Below are 20953 nucleotides of genomic sequence, written 5' to 3' on the forward strand. Positions count from 1 at the left end.
CAGCGTCTGACAAAGGGCACCTGGTGACAGAAGGCTTCTTGGCGTAGGCTGCGAAGGAGCGTCTCCATGGCCGTCCATGGGCACAGAGCGGAAGGAGCCAGTACCCGTGCCCTCGGTACAACATTGTTTCGCATCATTTAACACTCACGAAGGAAGCATTTATTGCCCATCCATTGGAGGCTCACTATGTGGTCAAGCACCAGCTTTCTTCAGTCTGCTAAATTACCTGATGAAACTTTTGATTTAAAGAATACAGCTGAGAGCCTGGGCAAGCGTGGCTCTTACCAGCCAACGAGGGCTGCTGTCACATGTGACTGACAAGATATTTATGCTGATGGGTCAACAGACATACAGACAGATTCATTAATTTTCTCCTCCCTTGTCCTATTATCTAAGCCCCTGTGCCATCCACAGCCACTGGAGTGAATGTTCATTTCTATTCCATTGTCATACTAACTACTGCTCTAGTTTAAGTATTCTTTTGAACCCCAAGAACAATGTGCGCAAGGCACAAATCCATCCCGCTCCTCCATGGCTAAGTAGGGCCATTAGACAGGAGAAACAATAGAAACACAGCGGGTGCTCTGTGTTTGCTGCCTGCATGGCCGCACACAAAGACAAAAAGCGAGGAGGGCTGGATGGGCCAGGGATGGGTATTGGATACCCTGATGCACTCATTTTCCCAGCATCCCCAGATCACAAAGGAAAAGAGGTTTTGCATGGGCCTGCAGAAGCTACATCAGTCACTGGGCACAGGACCTCATTGTCTGGTTTGTTTTGTTTCCCTGAACAATATGTCACATATTTACTTTCCTCTTGGAGGGCTGATGCTAGCTAGCATAAAACCATCACCATGTTATGTCAAAATGTCAGCATGCCACATCACCACATCTCCACATGAGGTTGCCTCATGGGCCCCCACTAGGATTTCTGCACCCAATCATTTCCCATAAGCAGCGTTTGCAGGATGTGAGATCTTCTTAAAATAGGACAAACCCAGAAATCCTGGAGCCGGTGGCAGCCCTCGCTCATGTCTCTGTCTTGAGTGACTCCATCTGGACAATCTAGGATTGCTTTTGATGGGCTGTGGACGCAGCTGGTCCTGGTTAAAATCTTTTTTACTAGAAATAAATATAAATGCTACGGATAGGAAGTTAGGATGGTCTTTCTCCCTCTTCAGTTGTTAGCAAGTTTTACCTCCAGTGAAGGGATTTTAAAATTAATTTTCTTACTGAAGTGGCCGGCTGCACTTTAAATACCTTTAACTTTTACCAGCGTGCAGCTCTGAGAAGTGACAACTGCAGCTTATCCTGGTGCATGAGCAGGTGCAACTCCGCCAAGGCCCCCAGACCACCTCCTGCCAGCATCGGCCTCCACATCTCCCCAGAAATTCAGTCCTGGGCATTCAGCATCTCTTGCCCAACCCTTGGCAGCCAGGAGAGCAAGGAAAGCAGAGCTCAGCAAGAACCCGGTGCTGCCATCACCCCGGATGGCAGCGCAGCCCCTGCTAGGCAGCGCCAGCTCGGCACAGGTAGGTCACGCCAGGGTGATGGCGTGTCACCGACCTCCCCCGTGCACCGGGTGGGATGCCGTGCACCTCCAGCTGCTCCAGAGCTGCTTCCCAACACCACCGCGCCGCTCTCCTCCCGGTCCTGCCCCACCGAGCCAGCCCGCACAGCGGCTGCGCTGAGGCCATACACATCTGACGCCAGGATTTGCTCTGCCAAATCTCACATGCCAGAGGTCTGAGGCATCTTCCTCCGAGTGTCTGAAGCAAACGCCACAATGCTGGGCCCCTACCAAACATCCCGTGGTCTCGGCATTGGGGACGGGAGAGGAGGGACTGGTCACACAGGCGGAGCGTGGATCCACGCCACTCCCCGGGGGAAGGGTTAAAACTGCCTTTTACTGTTTTTCTGTGACAGATCTCTTTACTCAGCGCTATATAATATAGCTCCAAACATATTCTAAGTAGCTGAGGGCTGCCCGGCCATCTGTTTGAAGACACAGACTTTGTGATGCAGGAGTTCCCAAAGCCTGGCCCCATGGGACGTTTGCTACGGAGCCTGCAAAGGGAATTTTCCCCCTTTAAGAAGCCAGCCTGTACTTGCTTTTCTGTGCTGCTTCAGGCCAGTGTCCCACCCATGAATGCTGACCCGTACATGCCTTGCATGTGAACAGCAACGTGGGAACCTCTGCTCCAAGCGAGACACCTCCACCCTCTCCCCTGCCAATCACACCTGCAATGCTGAGGTTCAAGAAAAGAGAAAGATGTGGTCATCCCCCAGGTACCTACTCTTGGCTCCAGCCGTAGCTTCCAGGGGTGCATTTTATGAGAAATCCCAATTTCACCCTGCTATCGCAGGTAAATGTGCCAGATGCCTGCACGCCTTTCTTGCTGACTTTCAAAGGAAATGAGGCTTTTACAGGCAGGTGCACTCGCAAATGGTATCCGTGGCCTGTGCCGAATTAATTGAGGAAACAGACCCACGTAGCCAAAATATGTATATAACTATAACTGCGTTTTTGTATTATATGTTTCATTTTATGCATTTATTAATTTATTCAGATTTAAAGCAATAAAGGTACCTTTCAAAGGCCTTGGGCACTCTCAGCACAATAAATGATCCAACAAACGCTGTTAAACAAAATCCCAGCAGTACCAAAATTGGCTCTGGAGGAGGAACTCGGCCAGCCTGGGGCTGCTCCCTTCCTCCATAGGGAAACTGCCCTGTAACCTCCCCATACGCCACTCTCTCACACCCCGAGGATGCTGTTTTCCCTCCCCTGAGCCCCGTGGGGTGACATCTAGAGAGATCCACCTTTCCCCCACAGCTGAGCCCTCGTGGAGCAGCTGAAGGGAAAGCCAAGGTTCGCCCCAGCGTGGGGCAGAGCAGCTCACGGGAAGAACTCACCTTTCTTCGCTCTTGCTGTCGGGGACCGCAGCGTGCCCCCCCCCCCAATTGGAAGGGTGGGGCCCCTCATCACACAAGGTCCGTGTAAGGGAGGCCCAAGGCAGCAGTGCTTTGCGCTGCGGGGTGATAAACCCTGCGGGCAGAGCATCTTTGAGGCCTTCAAACATGCAAAGTATCTGTAAATATACTTCGAGTATATAAATTAAAGTGAAATAAAAGGGAACCCAAAATGTGACAGTCTGCCCTGAGGCTTATGACCCACAGGAATCCCAGTGCCGTGGGCCACGGGGCAGCCGGGATGTCACTCCCAGGTGTTTGGGAACTGCAGCATTACAGAAGAAGATGAGATTGCTGCGGTCAGTTTTAATTTTTTTTTTCCAAAAAAAGTACTTTTTAATGTTTTCTTTACTTTCAGCCCCGCTCCACGCCCGGCGGAGGATTGCTGCCGCCCCGGGCTAGGTGGCTGTGCCGCGGGGCGCCGGGCTGGGTGGAGGTTTGGAGCTGCTGTGGCATCTGGCACGAAGAAATGTCCCGGGAAGCTGTTACATTAAATGGCCAAATCGATTTATTGAATGGCAGGTGTTAGCTACAAACAGATGGAGAACAGAAAGGCGTAAGCAGGCATTTGTATGGAAAAGAAGCCATCGATTTGCGGCGGGAGGCGCGCTGCCGGCCGCGGTCGCGCTAACGGCCCGGGCACGGCGCGGCGGGGCTGGGCGCGGGGCCGCACCCCGGGCTCCCACCGCGGGCTCCCACCGCGGGCTCCCCCGGGCTCCCCCCCGGGCTCCCCCCCCGGCTCCCCCCCGGCTCCCCCCGGGCTCCCCCCGGGCGCCGCGGCGGGCGGTGCGTGGCGGGGCCGGTCCGCTGTCCCGCGGCGGGGCCGGCCCGTGCAGCGCCCGCGGCAGATGAGGCACGCGCCGGCCTCATTACAATGAGAATGGGCAGGCTGGAGGGGCCATGTGGCAGCAACAGTTTGCAAATCCCCCCTCTTCTGTGCCAACCGGGAAACATTTCCAAACATTTGTACCCCAAATCGACACATTAACACCCCTCGGAGCCGCGCTCCCGGAGGGATGCGCCGCGCCATGGACATTTAGGCAGAAAACAAAACAAGCAAGGGGGATTTCTTTCCTTTTCTCTTTTTTCCCCTTTCCTTTTCTTCTCTCTTTTTTCCCTTTTCTTTTCGTTTCGTTTCTCTTTCTTCTTTTTTTCCCTTTTCTCTTTTTCCTTTTCTTTCCTCTTTTTCTTTTATTCTCTATTTCTTTTCTCTTTTTCTTTCCCCTTCTTTTCTTTTCCCCTTTTTCGGTTTTTTTCTTCTATTCTCTTTCGTTTCTTTCCTCTTTTCTATATTATTTCTTTTCTCTGTTTCCTTTCCTTTTTTCTTTTTTTTTTTGTTCCTTTTTGGTTTTTTTAATTTATTTTCTCTTCTTATTTTCCTTTTCTTTTCTCTTTTCCTTTTTCTCCTTTTTCTTTCCTTTTTATTTGTTTTCTTTTTCTTTACTTTTTTTCTTTTTCTTTTCTTTTCTTTCTTTTTTTTCTTTTTTTTCTTTTTGTTTTTCTTTTTTTTTGTTTTTTCTTAAAGGCTCTCGGCACGTGCCAGCGCTGAACCGACGCGCAACTTTCTAGCTAAGGCGTTTAAAAGCCACCGGGGAACCCGGCTCACAAAGTGGGGCTGCGCACACGGAGGGGCTGGCGCGCAGCGGATAAACGGGCGTGTGGCTAACTGAGGCACCAGAGAGGCGACCGGCGGAGCCAGCCCCGACGGCAGAGGCAGCAAAGGAGGAGCGCGCCCGCGCAAGGCGCGCCAGGGGCCGGGGGTGCTGAGCCGCCCGGCGCGGGGGGGAAGGCGCGGGGCAGCCCCGGGGCTGCGGGGCACCAAAGTGCCGGGTGCTGCCCCTGCGGCCCCCAGCCGCGCCGGAGGGGTCCGCGCCGAGGGCGGAGGGGGCCGGGCACCCGCACCCTTCCCGGCACGGGGAAGGCTCTTCCTCCGGGGTAGGGGAAGCCGCGGGACCCTCCCCCGCCAAGCTTGACCGGCCGGGCAGCAAGAGCGGCCAGGCTGCGGGCTGCCTTAGGGCCACCGGGGGGGCGCCACCGGGGGGGCGCCACCGGGGGGGGGGCAGGGGCAGCCTTCCCCTCCCCAAGCCCCGTGGCACCGCGGCTGGCCGGAGCGCCGGACCGGCCCTGGCCGCGGGCACAGGTGCTCTGCGGCAGGACCTCCAGAGCAGCCGGTGGCTGCGACACTGGCGGAGCCCCCCACGCACGGCCCACCCCCGCGGGGGCTTCCTCCCGTGGGGCGGGTGGGAAAACACCGGCTGTCACAGAGAACGGCGGGGCTGGGGCGTAGGGGGGCGACGCAGGTGCCCCGGCTGGTTTGTGCGGGCGATGCCGAGCCCTTCGCAGCCCCCGGGCTCTGCAGCCTGCGAGCACAGGGGGGTGCGGGCACATCCGGGGTGGGGGGGAGCGCTGGACGTCGTCGTTCCGCCGCCCCGGGAACGGAGGAGGGCAGCCTGGCACGGGGGCTTCGGGGGGAGGGAAGGCTTGGGCAGGCTGGCAACTTTCACCCGCCCGGAATTAATTAACGTTGTCTCGTTAGCGAGATGCGTTTGGCCTGGCGACGCGTACGCCTGGAGATAAACCAGCAGCAAATGGGGCGCGAAGGAGGGGGGCACACACAGCGCCCTGACCTCCAGCAAGCGAGCGGGCAGAGCCGGGCAGGGGGGCGACGGGCAGCACCCCGCTGTCGCCCCTCGGCAGAGCTCCGCGGGCCCCCGCCCCTCGGCCCGGCCCCCGCCCCGCGGCACCAGCCGAGGCTCCTGGGGGTCGCTGCGCTCTTGTTCGCCCGAGTGGCCCGGGGTGGCGCGTTGGACGCGGGGAGACTGGCAGGGGTTGCCCGTCTCATCTGCTCCCGGTCGACTTTCAGGCTCAGCTGCTTGATGCTATTAATGCAACTTTTTGTTTTGTTTTTTTTTTTTTTTTTTTTTTTGTTGTTGTTGTTGTTATCTGAACTCCGTGTGCGTGTGTGTCAACATGCAGCAGGTGGTTTATTCCCCGGTTATTATTTTATTGCGGGCTCTTTTTATAGCTGCAATCAAAATAATGCCCCGGAGTTTCGAGGAGGATTTTATGTCTGTTTTGCACCACTCATTCGAGCTTCTAAATATATGGGGGGGGGGGGGCGCGGACGGGACGGCACGGGAGCCGGAGCGACTTTTGCTTCTGCCTGGAACAAGAAAAACTCGGTGCGAAGTTGGGCCGGCAAAGAGCGGCCACCCAAGGGCGGGGGGCCCGCACCCCTCCGAGCAGGTTGGGGGGCGGGGGTGAAAGCCCCCCCCCGCCAAGGTGCACGCCGCCAGGATGGCAGAGAGCTTTGGCGGAGCTGTGAAAAGCGGCGGTCAGCTTGTCTTGCTTTAACCTACATTAGCTCCGGGTCCATATGGTAGATGCTGCCTGTGGATCCTCAGCACCAAAGCGAGCCCCTATTCTTGCACGCCGCCCTGCTTGTGCCAGATGGTGCCTGGACCAAGTGGCCATGCGTGGGGTGGCTCTGGTTAGCCTAATAAACGTCCAATACAAGTCAAAAATCAAAACACACACATACTAACATCTGCTAGAGCCTGCCGTACCCAGCTAGCCTTTCAATACTGAATTAAAGAGCCCCACAGCCCTTCTGTTCCCCTAGGTTAGACACTCATTACCATTTATCAAGCACTGATGTTATCTGGCCTCTCATTTTATTTAGTACCGAAGCTATTAGCATCAGATTTGATTTTGACAGTTGACGCTGCTGCTGGTAAAGCCGGGATCTGGCCGGGCGGATCGCTGCAAAATTCCGAGTTCATCAGCGGCGACACATTCCTCCTTCCCACTTGTTTACGAGGCCGAGACAAAAGAGCTCCTCTGCCCTGCGCTGCATCTCCATCACGGACACGGCTCCCGCCCGTGCCCACGCACACGCACGGACACGCAGCCCTGGGTGCGGGCCCCGACGCTGCCAGCGCTTGTGCCACACGCACACACACACACCGGCTTTCCCTGGCGCAGCGGGCACCAGGAGGAGTTTTAATCCCCTTTTGGCCGCGACCCCGATTCCGGGCCTGGCCCCCTCTTCGGACCTGTCCGCAACCCACACGTGTCGGTGCGGTGGCACCGCTCACGGCGGCGGCTGTACCCGTGGCTCTCCCCCGCGCCAAGCTCCGCCGCCGCTCGGTGGGAGCCGTGCCGTGTCCCCCCGGCCCCAGCCCGGGCGTTTGGCCGCAGGTGGCCCTGGGCGCATCCCGGACCCGAGCTGGCTTCCCGGAAAAGCGGCCGGGTTGTTGGGAACGCGCGGGGAAGCGGGACGGCCGGAGAGGTTTAGCTGGGGTGCGCCCTCCCCACGCCACCTCGCCCCCCGACGAGCCAGGTCCCCCACTTTCCCTCTTTATGGCCCCCTCCCCGAGAGAGCTCGGACTGGGGAACCCACGCTGCCAGAGGGGACCCTCCGGGAGAGCTCCGGGGCCGCAGCGCTGCTCCCCAGGTGATCCACGCGGCAAAGTCCGCAGCCCTGCGAGCCGGGCGCTGGCATAAAGGTGGCAAGACCTCATTATCATACAGCTGAGGGTTTATCTCCCCCCCCCCCCCCCCCTCCGGCCTCCCATCCATTTAACAAGCTGAAATAAAAAGCCACATGAAAGGCCGCCTCTGTGCTTGGCTTTAATGAGGGACACGCGACCCAACAATGAGCGCCCGCTGCAATCAGGCCAAAGGCTTTGCTGGCACACGCCAGACCGCAGCCCGGCACCGGCCACTGCCAAGCAGCTTGACACGGCCCGCGGGCCCTGCTTGCCTGCCAGCGCCCCCCACCCCCCACCCCCCCCACCCCTTGCCCCTGTTTCTGGGGGCCAGGGCAGCAGCAGGAAAGCCGGGCTCCGTCCCCGGCCACCTCGCTTCCGCGCTCGTTTGCCACCGGCTTCAGAAGGGCGACCGTGCTCCCGCGGATGACCGCCCCCCTGCCAAACCATACATCACCTGGCCCATCCCCCCCCTTCTCCGGCGTGTCCCGGAGGCACGATAGGGATAACGGCGGGGACTGCCCCCCAACCCCCCACCCCCCCACCCCCGTGCAGGGCGCTGTGCCCCGGAGCTGCGGCGGGGCCGTCCCGGTGTGCCCGCCCGTCGGGCCCGCGCCGTTATACTTTTGCTTTCGGGCCAGGGCCAGGGCCAGCCCCCGGCGGGCAGGGCAGTTCTGCCGCGGGCCCCGGAGAGCCGCACGGCCACCCCGGGGGCGAGGGGCGAGCGAACGCACTAACAAGCGTTGTTTTTGACACATTCATCTTCTATTGTTCAGCCGCCGCGGAAAGCTGCTCTGCGGAGGGGCGTCTGATTTTCGAGGGAACTCTCCCAGTAAATATCTCAACAGATGCTGGGCTTGCTGGTAATCAGCTCGGCTCCTCGGCGGGCAGCGCGGCAGCGGCGGCAGCGGCAGGGTATTAATTCGGGATATGAGGGCTCTCCGCAACATTTGGTTCTTTTTTTCCAGAAAGGAAAGATGGAAAAGGGGAGGGCTCGCCCGGGAGGCTGACTGACAGTTTACATAATGAGCTGGTGAGGATGCGAGGCAACTATATAAACAGCTCGGAGCGGAGCAAGTTTCCCATTGACTGCGCGCCGCCAGCTCCGGCGAAAGGAGGAGCGGTCCCGCACAAGCACACACCCCACCCCACCCCCCCTTCGCGCCCCTCGCCGAGCCCACCCGGCTCCGGAGTTTATAAAGGCGACGGCAGCGATCGGAGGTCGGCGGCCGGCTGCAGGATTAATTCCCAGAAGGGGGACGGATCGCCACCTGGATTTTACCTTCCGATATCTGCTGGTGCCCGGGGAGTATTTGGAAGAGCAGGTTGCTCCAGGGGAGCCACCGCGACGCCTGTCTTTCGCCCTCGCACGAGAAGCGCTCGCTTGGACCATTTGAGGAATACAGGAGGAAAACTAAACGCACTAAGAACTGGAAGCTTGAATAACACAAGGATGACAGCCTGGCGCACCTTGGCTTGACGTTTCTGTTAATGATTTTGCAGCAGGGTAATGGCACTGGCAAAAAAAAAAAAAAAAAAAAAAAAAAAAAAGGGTTCGCGAAATGTAAAGTGGGTGATGGCAGCAAGTTTGCATGGCAAAGCCGGGGTAAGGTGTGATTGGGCTGTTTTGTGTGTCTCCCCTTTGTGCAGAGGGTGTCCGGCTCTGGCGTCTTCCAGCTGGAGCTGCACGAATTCGTGAACAGCCACGGGTCCCTGGCCAGCGGGAAGCCCTGCTCCCCCCACTGCAGGACCTTCTTTCGCGTGTGCTTGAAGCATTTTCAGGCAGTAGTCTCCCCGGGCTCCTGCACTTTCGGCAGCATCATCACCCCGGTTCTAGGAATAAACACCTTCAGCATCAAGGATACGGAGAGATTTGACAGCCCCATTAAGTTGCCCTTTAACTTCACGTGGCCGGTGAGATTCCGCTTTAAAGCCGCTGGCGGCGGAGGGGCGGGAGGGCGGTGGGGCAGGCGGGCGGCAGCGCGCTCCAGCCCCAGGGTAAACAAACTGCCTGCGCCTTCAGACTTACGGGCAGAACTTCCTTTAAATGGGGGGGGGGGGGGAGGCAAAAAAAGAGGGGGGAAGGCTGTAAAGGGGGAGAAGGAAAAGAAGGGGGGGAAGGTAATGAGGGGGATAAAGGCAAAAAAAGGGGGGGAAGGCAAAAAATGAGGAAAAAAGAAAAAAGGCAAAGAAAAAAAAAGGCAAAAAAAGGGGGAGGAAAAAAGCTAAAAAGGGAGGGGGAAGCGCGATGAAACAGCGCATCCAGCCCAGAAGCAGTCGGGACACTAAATGTTATTAAGAGAAATAAAAGCGAGGGCGGGGGTGGTGGGACCGGCAGCTTGCGGGAGGGAGCGAGGGAAGCGCGGAGCGGGCCGGGGGGTACCGGGGGGTGCCGGGCTGACGCTGGTTTCTCCCCGCTCCGCAGGGGACCTTCTCGCTGATCATCCAGGCCTGGCACGCGCCCGCTAACTACCTGCCGGAAGGTGACCGCGCGCGCCGGCAGGGGGCGCCCTCGCGACGGGACACCCCCCCCCCTTCACCCCTCCCCCCCCGGCCGCGGCGGGGCGGGCTCGGCTGTTTACCCCACAGCTGCGGGGCCGCCTTCTGCCAGCGCCGGCAGCCGGGCCCCCAACGATATCCATCAGGGGCCGCTTTGATTCTGCCCCGGCCCAATCTCCCAACACAATTGCGTTTCCTCCGGGTTATTTTTGGCGTGGGAAAGCGAGGCGGGCTGCGGTGAGAACGCCGGGAGGCTGCCAGCGAGCCCGGCCGCCTTTTCCTGTATTTTACACCTTGCTCGAATTCCGCCCTTTGGAAAGGAATAATGGCTTTGGGATGTTTTTCTGAGCAGAGAGGAAAAGGATATTTCACGGCAGCCCTCGCTTTCAAAGGCCCCTCAGCTGAGCCCCCCTCGGCCCAGGCCAGCACCCCCGCCCCACTGGCCACCCCTGCGCGCGCCCTTGCACCCCCCGCAGACGCACCCTGTACGTGTGTGTGTCCGTACTGCCGGGTTTGGGGGCGGGTTTTGGGTCGGGGGGCGTGTGGGGCAGCGCCCGCTGGCCGCTGACGCGGGGCTGCTCTCCCGCAGGCTCCCGGCCGCCCTCCGAGGACTGTCTCATCAGCCAGATGTCGATCCAGCGGTCGCTGTCAGTGGGCGAGGACTGGTCGCAGGATGTGCAGAGCAGCCCCCAGACCCAGCTACGCTACTCCTACCGGGTGGTCTGCAGTGAGAACTACTATGGCGAAAGCTGCTCCCGCCTCTGCAAGCGCCGCGACGACCGCTTCGGGCACTATGTCTGCGAGGCGGACGGCAGCCTGGCCTGCCTGCCCGGCTGGACCGGCGAGTACTGCACCGAGCGTAAGTGGCCCGCTGGCAAGCGACGGTGCCCCCCCTGGCTCCCCGGGGCCGAACTGGGGCTGCCACGGGCACCAGGCATGCCTGCCAGGCTGACAGATGCCCCAGCGCGGTAGGGAGAATCACCCGCTTTGGCTCCCTGCAGCCCACATCTGTGCTAACTGGCGTTAGCTCTAGCGTGGGGTAGGGACGGCGCCTGAGAGGCCTTTGAGGAAACACAACCCCCCTGGGGAGTTGGATGAAGGGACACAGGACCCAAATGCTCATCCCTTGTCCAGTTCCATCAGCTGGCCCGAGCCTGGTTGTATCCGCCTTTGCCATCGCTCCTTAAAACAATGCCACAACAAGGCGTTGTGACAGCGCCATAACAAGACGCTGTGCATGGCAGACACCTGGGGCCATGTTTTCCTGCCGACCTTTCTGCTCCCTGCTCTGGAGAGATAAAGTTGCATGCTGAGGACTTTGCCCCCTTTGGCTGCAGCTACTGACGCTGTGCTTCCCTTCTGCGAGCGTTAGCAGCAGAGAGCCAGCTAGCAGAGGAAGGGGTCTGGCCAACGTCCTCAGTCAGCGCTGTCTATGCCAAGTTAAAGCACAAGCAGCTCACCCACCCGAACGCCTCCACTGCTCCTGCTGCCAGAGGAGGGAGGCAGGTGTTGCGGCGCAGTAGCGGGAATCCTTCACTCTGGGCTTGGGGTCCCGTTGGATTTTTTCAGCCTTTCATTAGCACAGGCCAATGTTGCTTCCTCTTGCACCTTTTCTAGCAAGAGCTGCAAGAGTTTGCATTTGTTGTATAAACAGAAACACTAAAGGACGACTGGTCAAATGTTGGCTCTCCTTGTTCACTTCCTCCTGCTCCAGAACTCCCTGTCCCAAGAATGTTTAAAAGAAAGCAAGCTTTGAACGCACAAAACTCTTTTTTCAAAGTACTTTTTTAAAAGCTGACATATGCCCTTTTAAAAGTGTGTTCTGTAGTGCCATGTGTATTTACCTAAACATTTCTGCTTTTTTATGTTCTCTTTACAGCCATCTGCCTGTCTGGATGTACCGAACAGAATGGATATTGCAACAAGCCTGGAGAGTGCATGTGAGTAGATGGCAATTGCAATCTGAACTTCAGTTAAAACGTCACCTTGTAATAGAAACTTAAGCTCTTTTCCATGTCATTAATGTTTTAATTTGACTTTTCTTTTAGCTGTCGTCCTGGTTGGCAAGGACGCTACTGCGATGAATGCATTCCCCATATAGGCTGCCGCCACGGGACTTGTAAAACACAATGGCAGTGCATATGTGATGAAGGGTGGGGTGGCCTCTTCTGTGATCAAGGTTAGTCCTGAAGGTTGTGCTTGTGGTTGGGACTGGCTAGTCCTCAGTACTGGACTAAGGAATTTGACCCACTGGATCTAGAATTAAATTTCTGCAAGGTACATGTTCATAGGCATCAGTTTGTACTGCTGCTGTCTTAGATACCAAATCTTGTATTTGTAGTAATTTTGTGTGAAAACAAGCAAACCTTTTTGGTAGCTGCAGTTTTTCTCTTGGGGGGGAAAAAACCCCACCAAAACAACAACCTGGCTGAGTGTTGAACAGAGAAGTTTTCTGCCCACTCAAGCCAAGTTTAACTTATTCCCTGTACAACTATAACAATTTACTAAACCATTTCCACAGAGGTAAACACCATAATTTAGGCCTTCCTTATTTTGCATACAAGGAAGTTAACTCATGTGATAAGTCTGGAGCATGAGAGAAAAATCATGTAAGCAAGAATGAAAAGTACAGGTTCCATTTTAAGGTACACCAGACCACTTCCACCTATTCAACCCATTGAATCACTGAACCGTAGCCAGCTGAGCAGTCATGTCCTCAAGGCCGTATATGCACTGCTGGCACTGAGATCATTAAGTGCTCAAAGCAAGCAAAGTGTTTTCAAGGCAGTTACAAGATTAAGATGGCAAAGTTGGAATTGCGCAGGAAAAGCAAAGTTGCAGGTTTTTTTCTGTTTGTGTTCACCTATTAACCAGTTGTATTCTGATTATTCTATGGTATTTGTAGAGATAATAAAGATTTTCTACTTATGTCCTGTGAATTTGTGTGCTTAACCTCTATCTCAAATTTAAAGGAAAAAAACCCCAGGACCATCAGGCTTGGCAGAGCATTTAGATAGTTTAAACTACTAACATTCAGAACAAGAGAGCATGGTAAATGAACTATAAAAGATTTCTAGTATCCGTTCAAATGTCTAAGCCAAAACGTGTTTCCTCCCTGCCTCCCCGAACATGCCTCGGAGCACACCTTTTAAAGATGGGGCTCACCATTTTAGTACATGACGTGTTGTGCACAAAGCATCTATAGCGCTGTGATGTGTCTTTCAGAGAACGCATGCTTCTGAAGTACGTTCTCCAACTTGGCATCTAAATCCCATTGCAGCTAACGGGTTTAAGCACACAAAAAAGGAAGAGTACACCAAAGCACTAAGAAAGCTAAATTTTTACCAGGTCTTTCAAAATTCAGAGATCACCTATTACAGCTATGGATATGGAGAAAATACCTAAAACCGATGGTAACCTGAAACATCAGATTATTACAGTTAATAACCTGGATAATCATCTCCAGTATTCCTAGTGACAGCAAAATGAAACGCTTCATTGAAAATTCTGTCTTTTTGTTGACTAAAAGATGGGTTTTGTATGAACGTCTCTTTGCAGCTCTCAAAGAGGTTTTCTTTAACTTGTGGTATCTTTGCAGATCTGAACTACTGCACTCACCACAGACCATGCAAAAACGGAGCGACTTGCATGAACACTGGCCAGGGCAGCTACACGTGTTCGTGCAAACCTGGCTTTACTGGCGTTGACTGCGAACATGAGATCAGCGAGTGTGACAGCAACCCCTGCAGGAATGGCGGCAGTTGCACGGTAAGGGCATTTTAAATGTAAAGGCTTTGTGTGAAGCAAGCCCTGGTATACCTTTTCAGAAATGGTTCTGTGACAACATAATGGGAATTTGATAGTACACAGGTTCATTACTGACGCTCACAACTATCATACTGAACCCTTCCCGAGAGGTGTCAGGGGAGGAAGTCTGTTACAGGAGGAGATGTATCATCTAGATTAGAACTAGTCAACTGATCCTTAGGTTTCTGTGGCAGCCATTATAAGAGCCTGGCAAGAGCCAAGGCTGGTGAGGGAGCAGATCTGTAAAGAATAAGCTTCTCAAACCAAAGTCTGTACAGAAGCATGCACCAAGCCTGTATTTTAATAGCAGGTAAAGAAAACTTCTGCTTTCTGCTATGGGAGTCTAGTGTCAGACAACATGTGGGCAATCAGCTGAAACACTTTCTGTGAAGCAGTGTTCTGCATTTTCAGTTTCCTGCAGTCTAGTGTTTCAGTGTGTTTTCGGATGCACTCAATGATTGATTCTACCTGTTGATAAAGACTGATCGATGTTAGATATCAAATGTAATCCTGATGCATGTTTAGATTAAAGTAATGGTGCAAGACCCTAGCTCCCTTCCTCCAAGGCCTTGGACGCAGAGTACTTGGAAAGAAGAAACAGTTTACTTGTGATCTAAGCGGTGGGGCTTATCCATGGCAAAGAAACGTAAGCCCTTGTGAAGAAAAAAAGGGCTCTCAGGTTGAGGATAAATGGCCTGATCACAGCTTTGTAGGTTGACACATGCCAGTCTGCTCTGGAACGACCTCGGGGACCCCATTAGACAGTAATGTTTTTCTCTGGCTGCCTGTAGGCTCCCCATGTCTGCATCTGCTCTGCTTGTGTAGCTGCATGATGACTCCTATGCGCCCAGTCCGGCTGACTCACAGCTATCCCTCTCAGTCCAGCCCACAGTTCTTTACTCTCCCGATGCTGCTTTGCCACATCGGAGCGTGGATGAGAAGGGAGCGAACAGTGCTTGCTGCCAACAAGCCAGCAGCTATCGTTTGGTGCCATCAAGTAACGGTGGCCTAATGTTGTGTTTTGCAGGATATGGAGAATGCTTATCACTGCCTGTGCCCTCCTGGCTACTATGGCACTCACTGCGAGCACAGCGCTTTGACGTGTATAGATTCTCCATGCTTTAACGGCGGCACGTGCTTGGAAAAAGAACAGGGGGCCAGCTACACTTGTGTTTGCCCTTTCGGTTTCACAGGGTCAAACTGTGAAAAAAAAGTAGACAGGTGCACAAGCAACCCGTGTGCAAACGGTGAGTCTTTTTATAAAAAAATATCTCGTGTCTCTGACTTGTTTGTGCTTTTCAGTGCAGAAGTGATAGAAATCCAATCTGACCTCTACTCTTCCTCTAATACATTAGTCCCTCTCCCCCACTGTATCCTACGTCTACCCTGATTTTAGTCTCTTGCTTGGGGAGAGGGGGGGCTTTCACCAGCATTTTCTATGCAACAGAACAATGTACAAGGTTTGTCGTGTGATGGGGAAGATGCCAAAATTAAGTAAATGAAATTAACTTTATTACACTCTTAGAAGGGGCATAATTTTAAGGCATGGAGGTACAACTAGGTAAACTAGAAGGAACTTTTAGACGTGCAGTTGTTTTGTAAAATAACCTCCCTCTTCTTGAGATAGTGTAAAACGCTAGCCGGGGAGAGGTTTAGGTTTCTGAGTGAAGCGCACTGCAGACTAATATTTTTCTTTTTATTTTCCTTCTTTTTCCTCAGACGGTAATTGCTTTTACCTTGGTCAGATTCGTGTGTGTCGTTGTCGGGCTGGTTTCTCTGGTCAGAAATGTGAGATAAACATCAATGATTGTGCCAGAAATCCATGTTCCAATGGGGGAACTTGTCACGACCTGATCAATGATTACACCTGCACATGCTTGCCAGGCTACAGTGGCAGGAACTGTGACATCAAAACCCGAGATGAATGTGCTTCTGGGCCATGTGAGAATGGAGGCACATGCTACAGCGGACTTTACAGTGCCAACTTTGTCTGCTACTGTCCTTCTGGCTTCATGGGCAACCGTTGTGAATTGCCAGTTTATTCAGTGCCCGTTACGCTTCCGCCTAAACCAGTCCCCTGGATTGCTATATCCATGGGGGTGGGGCTGGTGGCTTTGCTCATACTATTCTGCATGATAGCAATGGTCATCAGGCAGATGAGGATGCACCCAGAGCAGGACTTGGAGACAATGAACAACCTTTCTGACTTCCAGAAGGACAATCTCATTCCAGCTTCCCAGCTCAAAAACACCAACAAAAATAAAGACCTTGAGGTAGACTGTGGGCTGGAGAAATCAAACTACAAACCCAAGAATCATAAACTGGACTACAATCTGGTAAAAGACCTGACAAGCAGAGGGACGCAGGAGGATAAATACTACAAAAGTGAAAAGTGTTTAGGAGAAAAGTCTCCCCTCCGACTACACAGGTGAGAATGCGGTCTTCCTTTTTAGTCTTTCTTAAGACCCCTCATCTTCATACCTGTCTAAAAGCAGATGAGAAAATACAGGGCAAGAAAGAAGCCTCAAGCAGATAATATGCAAAACAAGCCAGAGCAAAGCCAGGAATCTTCACACTGCAGTATTTGTGTCACAGCCAAGTAGTATCCTTAGCTAAGTCAATTAAACTGAGTGTTCGTGCAGGGTGCTGGTAGTATGGGTACTGTGAAGGGGAATGGGAGAGACTAGGTCTGCGGTGAAAGAAAGAAGTGTCTTTCCTTCCTCAACAGATCTTGGAGGACCAACAGTTAAGGCACATAGGAATTAAAATAACAAGTATTTCACTTGTTAAGAAGGCAAAATATTTTTCAAAAAAAGAAAAGGGCAGGTACTGCCTGGGCTGGTACATGTGCTGTAAGTCTTATCTGGGATCTGCTTGTGGCTGCTACACTGAGGGATCCAAGGAGGACGCTATTAGGTTGGACGTGGCAGAAGCATAGGAGGACAGTAGCTATTCCTTACTTCCACTTCTCTAGCGGAATGTCCTGCCATCATATAGTATGTGTGAAACTTCATCCTCTGCACTTCCCTCCCACACCTTCACGGCTATCTCATTCCATCCCTCCATATTCATGGTAGATTTTGAGTCAGGCTTGTTAGTAGTCAACTAATGTTCTTCTCTCTCTGCCCTGCTTTAGTGAAAAGCCAGAATGTAGGATATCAGCGATATGCTCTCCAAGGGATTCAATGTACCAGTCCGTCTTTGTGATAACAGAAGAAAGGAATGAGTGCATCATAGCCACAGAGGTAAGTACACAGGCGGACAGGCATAAATTCACAAAGTAAAGAGGTAGATTGTCCTTTAGAATTGCATCTGAGAAGGTTACTCTATTTCCAGGGATCCCAATGCTTCCCAGCATTCACTCCCCTCTTCTGTGGCCACACAGACCATAGAGCATGGAAGATAAAGCCATTAGAAGCTCTGATGTTATTAAGCCAAAGATTTTGAGCTTAGATGAGTCAGCAGGGGGTGAAAGCACAGAACATCAGCCCATAAAAATTCAGCACATTGTAGGTTTATTTTCCCTTAAATAGGCAGTCAGCAAAAATTGAAATAATAATCGTTCATAGACCCATTGATGTAAAGCCACAGTTTTTTCCCATGACCACAATGGATAATCTGTGTTCTGTGGAAAGAGGCAAAGCTATACATTTCCAGCAGAAGATAGAAGGTAGCTGAATGTGTTAGTGCATAGGCATAACAGTATTTACGAAGTCTGTAGTAAGGTATTTTCCAGCCTCTTGGTGTTTAAGTTCCAGCTATATCTTCTCTAACAGAAGTTAATGCTATTATTGGTAAACACATCTAGATTTTGATGTGACACTGAAAAGTCAGCAGACAGATATGTGAAAGAGGAAGGGCCTAGCACTGAACTTTGAAGGCTTTAAAAAGCAGCTGTTGAGGAACCAACCAGTTCCTGAAGAATTACTGACCCTTTGGAGCGGAATGGAAGTTAAAGGCAGTTTGATATTAGCCCATACCCACCTTCTTCAGGGTAGCCATCTCTGGGACTTGTTTCAGCCTCCAGGAAAGAGAAGCTTGCTGTGGCATATAGCAGCAATCTGTGAATTCAGATCTGCGGGGTTCTGTCTCCCTTGCCAGGGTGGATGTCAGATTTCCTCTTGAAGGCAAGCTGGAACACAAGCCAACCAATAATACTAAAAGTTTAAGACTAAGCGAAAGGATTTTCAAATATACAAATGACAGCTAGATGCTTCATTCCCATTAACTGACCTAAATGCTGTGTCTTCCTTTGAAGATCTCTCTGATCAAAGCTAGACTCCCACACTTACATCGGTCATCTCCAGAAGCATTTTTATTTTCAGAATGACAGCTGTTGAAACATCTCACTGCATCATTGAAGCTTAATGCTTCTGACACAAGCTATTTACCTATACCATATGCTTTTTACAGAGACCTAATGTTAAGCACCCAGACTTGCAAGCATTCTTCCCCTCAGTCCAGGCAGAGGGGGCTGCTCATCATACAGATGACTCTTTTTGCTGGTGATCCTTTGTCTCTGGACCCAGTAAAAACACTGAGCGTGATAGTTAAACTGCAGTAATGTCTGGCTTAAATTGCTTTGGTTTAAATTACATACCTGAATTACAATTTGTTAGTGCTGCAGTATTCTGTACACTGTCCTTCCTTCTCATTCCTGGTATTATTTTATATCCTGACAGGTATAAGACTGAAGATCAGCCCATTTGCACCTCAGATTTGGTAATGCCAGTAGATGGACGTTCCTGCTGCATTGTTTACAATTCAGAACTGGATTGGACTGTTTTTAATTACATGCAACTTGCTGCTCTCAGGCGGAGGATGGAACTGGGTGAACTGGACAGACTGTGAATTTACTGAAAGATGCAATACACCTTTTTGTTCTTACTGCCCTTGTTTGAAGTTTGATACCAGGAATCTCATTGGCTATAGAAGAGGGGAGGCAGAGGGAAGAGAGAGGGGGTTGAAGTGTTGTTGTTTTCATTTGTTTTCAAAAGATACTGAGGCCAGCTCCTCATGGACAGACCCCTGGCTTTCCAGAACTCTGGTTATGGGAGGTGCCGGTAGATGAGGAGGCACTTAACTATCACAGATGTTGCCACGGAAGGTGTGAAGACACATTGCTATGCAGATAATGGATACAGTATAAACGAGGTCTCCATTTTTTTCTGGGTTTAAAAGTGCCTAAAATGTGTCAAGAGAACCTAACAAGCCCAAACAGAGACTTGACTGCTCTTTTGCAGTTACCTAAACAGTATTGGGTAGGGGTGGTGGATACTTCCTGCTACACATCTATTTGCGTCTCCTCTCTCCTGCTGCGTGTACTGGAGACTGTAAGGGGCGAGAGGAGGAAGGAAAGAGGAATACCAAATTTACCTGTCATCTCATTGGGTGATGCTTTGGAGAACTGATTGACCCAAGCCACAATATGGGACAGGATTTTTGTGGATTTAAACATTTGAGAAGGAAAAGTTGTGATAAGGAATGTGTACTGCCTCTTTCCCATCAATACGGATGAGGCGTGATCCCAGCTCTATTTAAAGCCTTAGAAATGCGTTTAAAATCAATCAGCTCCTAGAACCTCTTTATGTGCTGAGCTGTCTCAGCTGTTTTCATGCCCTTTGCACTACCAGTGATTGTGAATAGACGTTACTTTTTTCTTCTCCTTCCTCATTCTCTTCCCCCCTGCCTTATTTTGACACAAATTCGGGGGTTTATGTCATGTTTCTGAATTAGGTGCCACCTTCTACAGTGAATAGTCTCAAAATTGCAGCTGTTACATTCTGAAGGAGAAGCAGCAGTGTGACACACACCACCCCCCCACATTGCTCCAGCTGGTTGTGAAGCCCCAACTCCTGTCCTTCATCTTGGTTCCAGATGCCCAACAGTGAAGCACCCACTGACATGCCCTCTGCCAAGACAGGAGGAGGTTAGAGTTAGAAAGTTCTAGGCTCATCCTGTTTCACTCATACGCACCCACTGATACACGGAAAAGGGGAAGCCTGCCCCTGGAAACCAGAGGCGTGCAGAAGCTCTTTTCTTATATACATACAGCAACAACACCGGCCACCCCAGTGGAAAGTGCTGCAATAACTGATGAGATGAGACTGTGAGGTGGGGCAGAATGAGGAGGGAGGAAACAAGATCTCTTCCAAGAAACCTGGACTGTGCTCTCTCTCAGACAGCAATATTCCTGCCCTTGTAAATCCTGTTGTCGGACTAGCCCATCTACTGCCTTGAACTGTGCAGACAAGACCCCTTCGTAATGTCCACTACTGACCTTCTGCTCTGACCACATAGGACCATTTTGAAGATGACCTTCAGAAATCAATAATATGGGTTTTAGTTTGTCTGTTTGTAGTTTATTTTAAAGACTAGTATTTCAGTAATTTAAAAAAATCAGAAGCACTGAACTTTCTACGTTTTATAACATTATTTTGTATATAATGTATATTTATAATCAAAACAGAAGTGTAAATATGTTTATTACTTCTCATGTAATGTTTTTAATGTGATGACAAAGTTTGAATTTTATTTTTTTTTTTCAAGCAATGAAAATACTTTCCTGCTATTATGAAGTTTATTGTGGTTTGTCCTTTTACACTTCAGGTCCCATGATTCTGCGACAGCCAAGGTTACTTGAAGCCCCAGAAGTAAGCTCATCTGCCTGCTCCCTACAGTCAGCCCTACATTTACATTTTGCACACCAACTGCTGTCCCCTGCTTTTTATAAAATGGTTGTACCGTTGACTGATGTCAACAAAGATTTTCAGCTGAATGGCATTCATCTGACAGAAAAGTTATATTTATCTTGTGATACATTATATAATGTTTAAATTATATATATATATACGTAGACACACATATTTTCTCTTGCTACGGAGTGGGACTGAACTGTCAGGAAAGTTATTTTTATTAATGCTTCACTCTTCCTTTTCCATGACAACTTGTGGCATGGAAGATAGAGATTTAATACCATTTCAGAGTGGTTTAATAAATGTGCTGGCTTGGGGGTTCACTGACAGTACAAGATAAAATTACTATTTTTTTAAATCCCATTGCTTTAAATACTTTCAGTAAGACCCAAATCTTGCCCACAGGTTACTCTTGCGCAGCATCTACAGTTGCAGGACTGTATCCTGGTTTGTTTGATTGCAATGGGTGAGATTTGTCTTTCACTTGTGG

The 20953-nt window shown here is 51.6% G+C and overlaps 1 protein-coding gene across 1 annotated transcript; it reads left to right on the forward strand.

Annotated features, from left to right (window-relative positions):
• The first annotated feature begins 8450 nt into the window (after window positions 1–8450).
• On the forward strand, window positions 8451–20334 carry DLL4 (delta like canonical Notch ligand 4). Its single transcript, XM_037395583.1, has 11 exons — window positions 8451–8968; window positions 9113–9376; window positions 9888–9945; window positions 10551–10820; window positions 11841–11901; window positions 12010–12140; window positions 13560–13729; window positions 14796–15015; window positions 15488–16196; window positions 16905–17013; window positions 18451–20334. Exons 1-11 carry the CDS (start codon window positions 8954–8956, stop codon window positions 18454–18456), a joined length of 2013 nt encoding a protein of 670 aa, XP_037251480.1. The 5' UTR covers window positions 8451–8953; the 3' UTR covers window positions 18457–20334.
• Window positions 20335–20953: the final 619 nt, after the last annotated feature.

The sequence above is a fragment of the Falco rusticolus genome, chromosome 7 (genome assembly GCF_015220075.1).
Source record: "Falco rusticolus isolate bFalRus1 chromosome 7, bFalRus1.pri, whole genome shotgun sequence".
Classification (NCBI taxonomy): domain Eukaryota; kingdom Metazoa; phylum Chordata; class Aves; order Falconiformes; family Falconidae; genus Falco; species Falco rusticolus.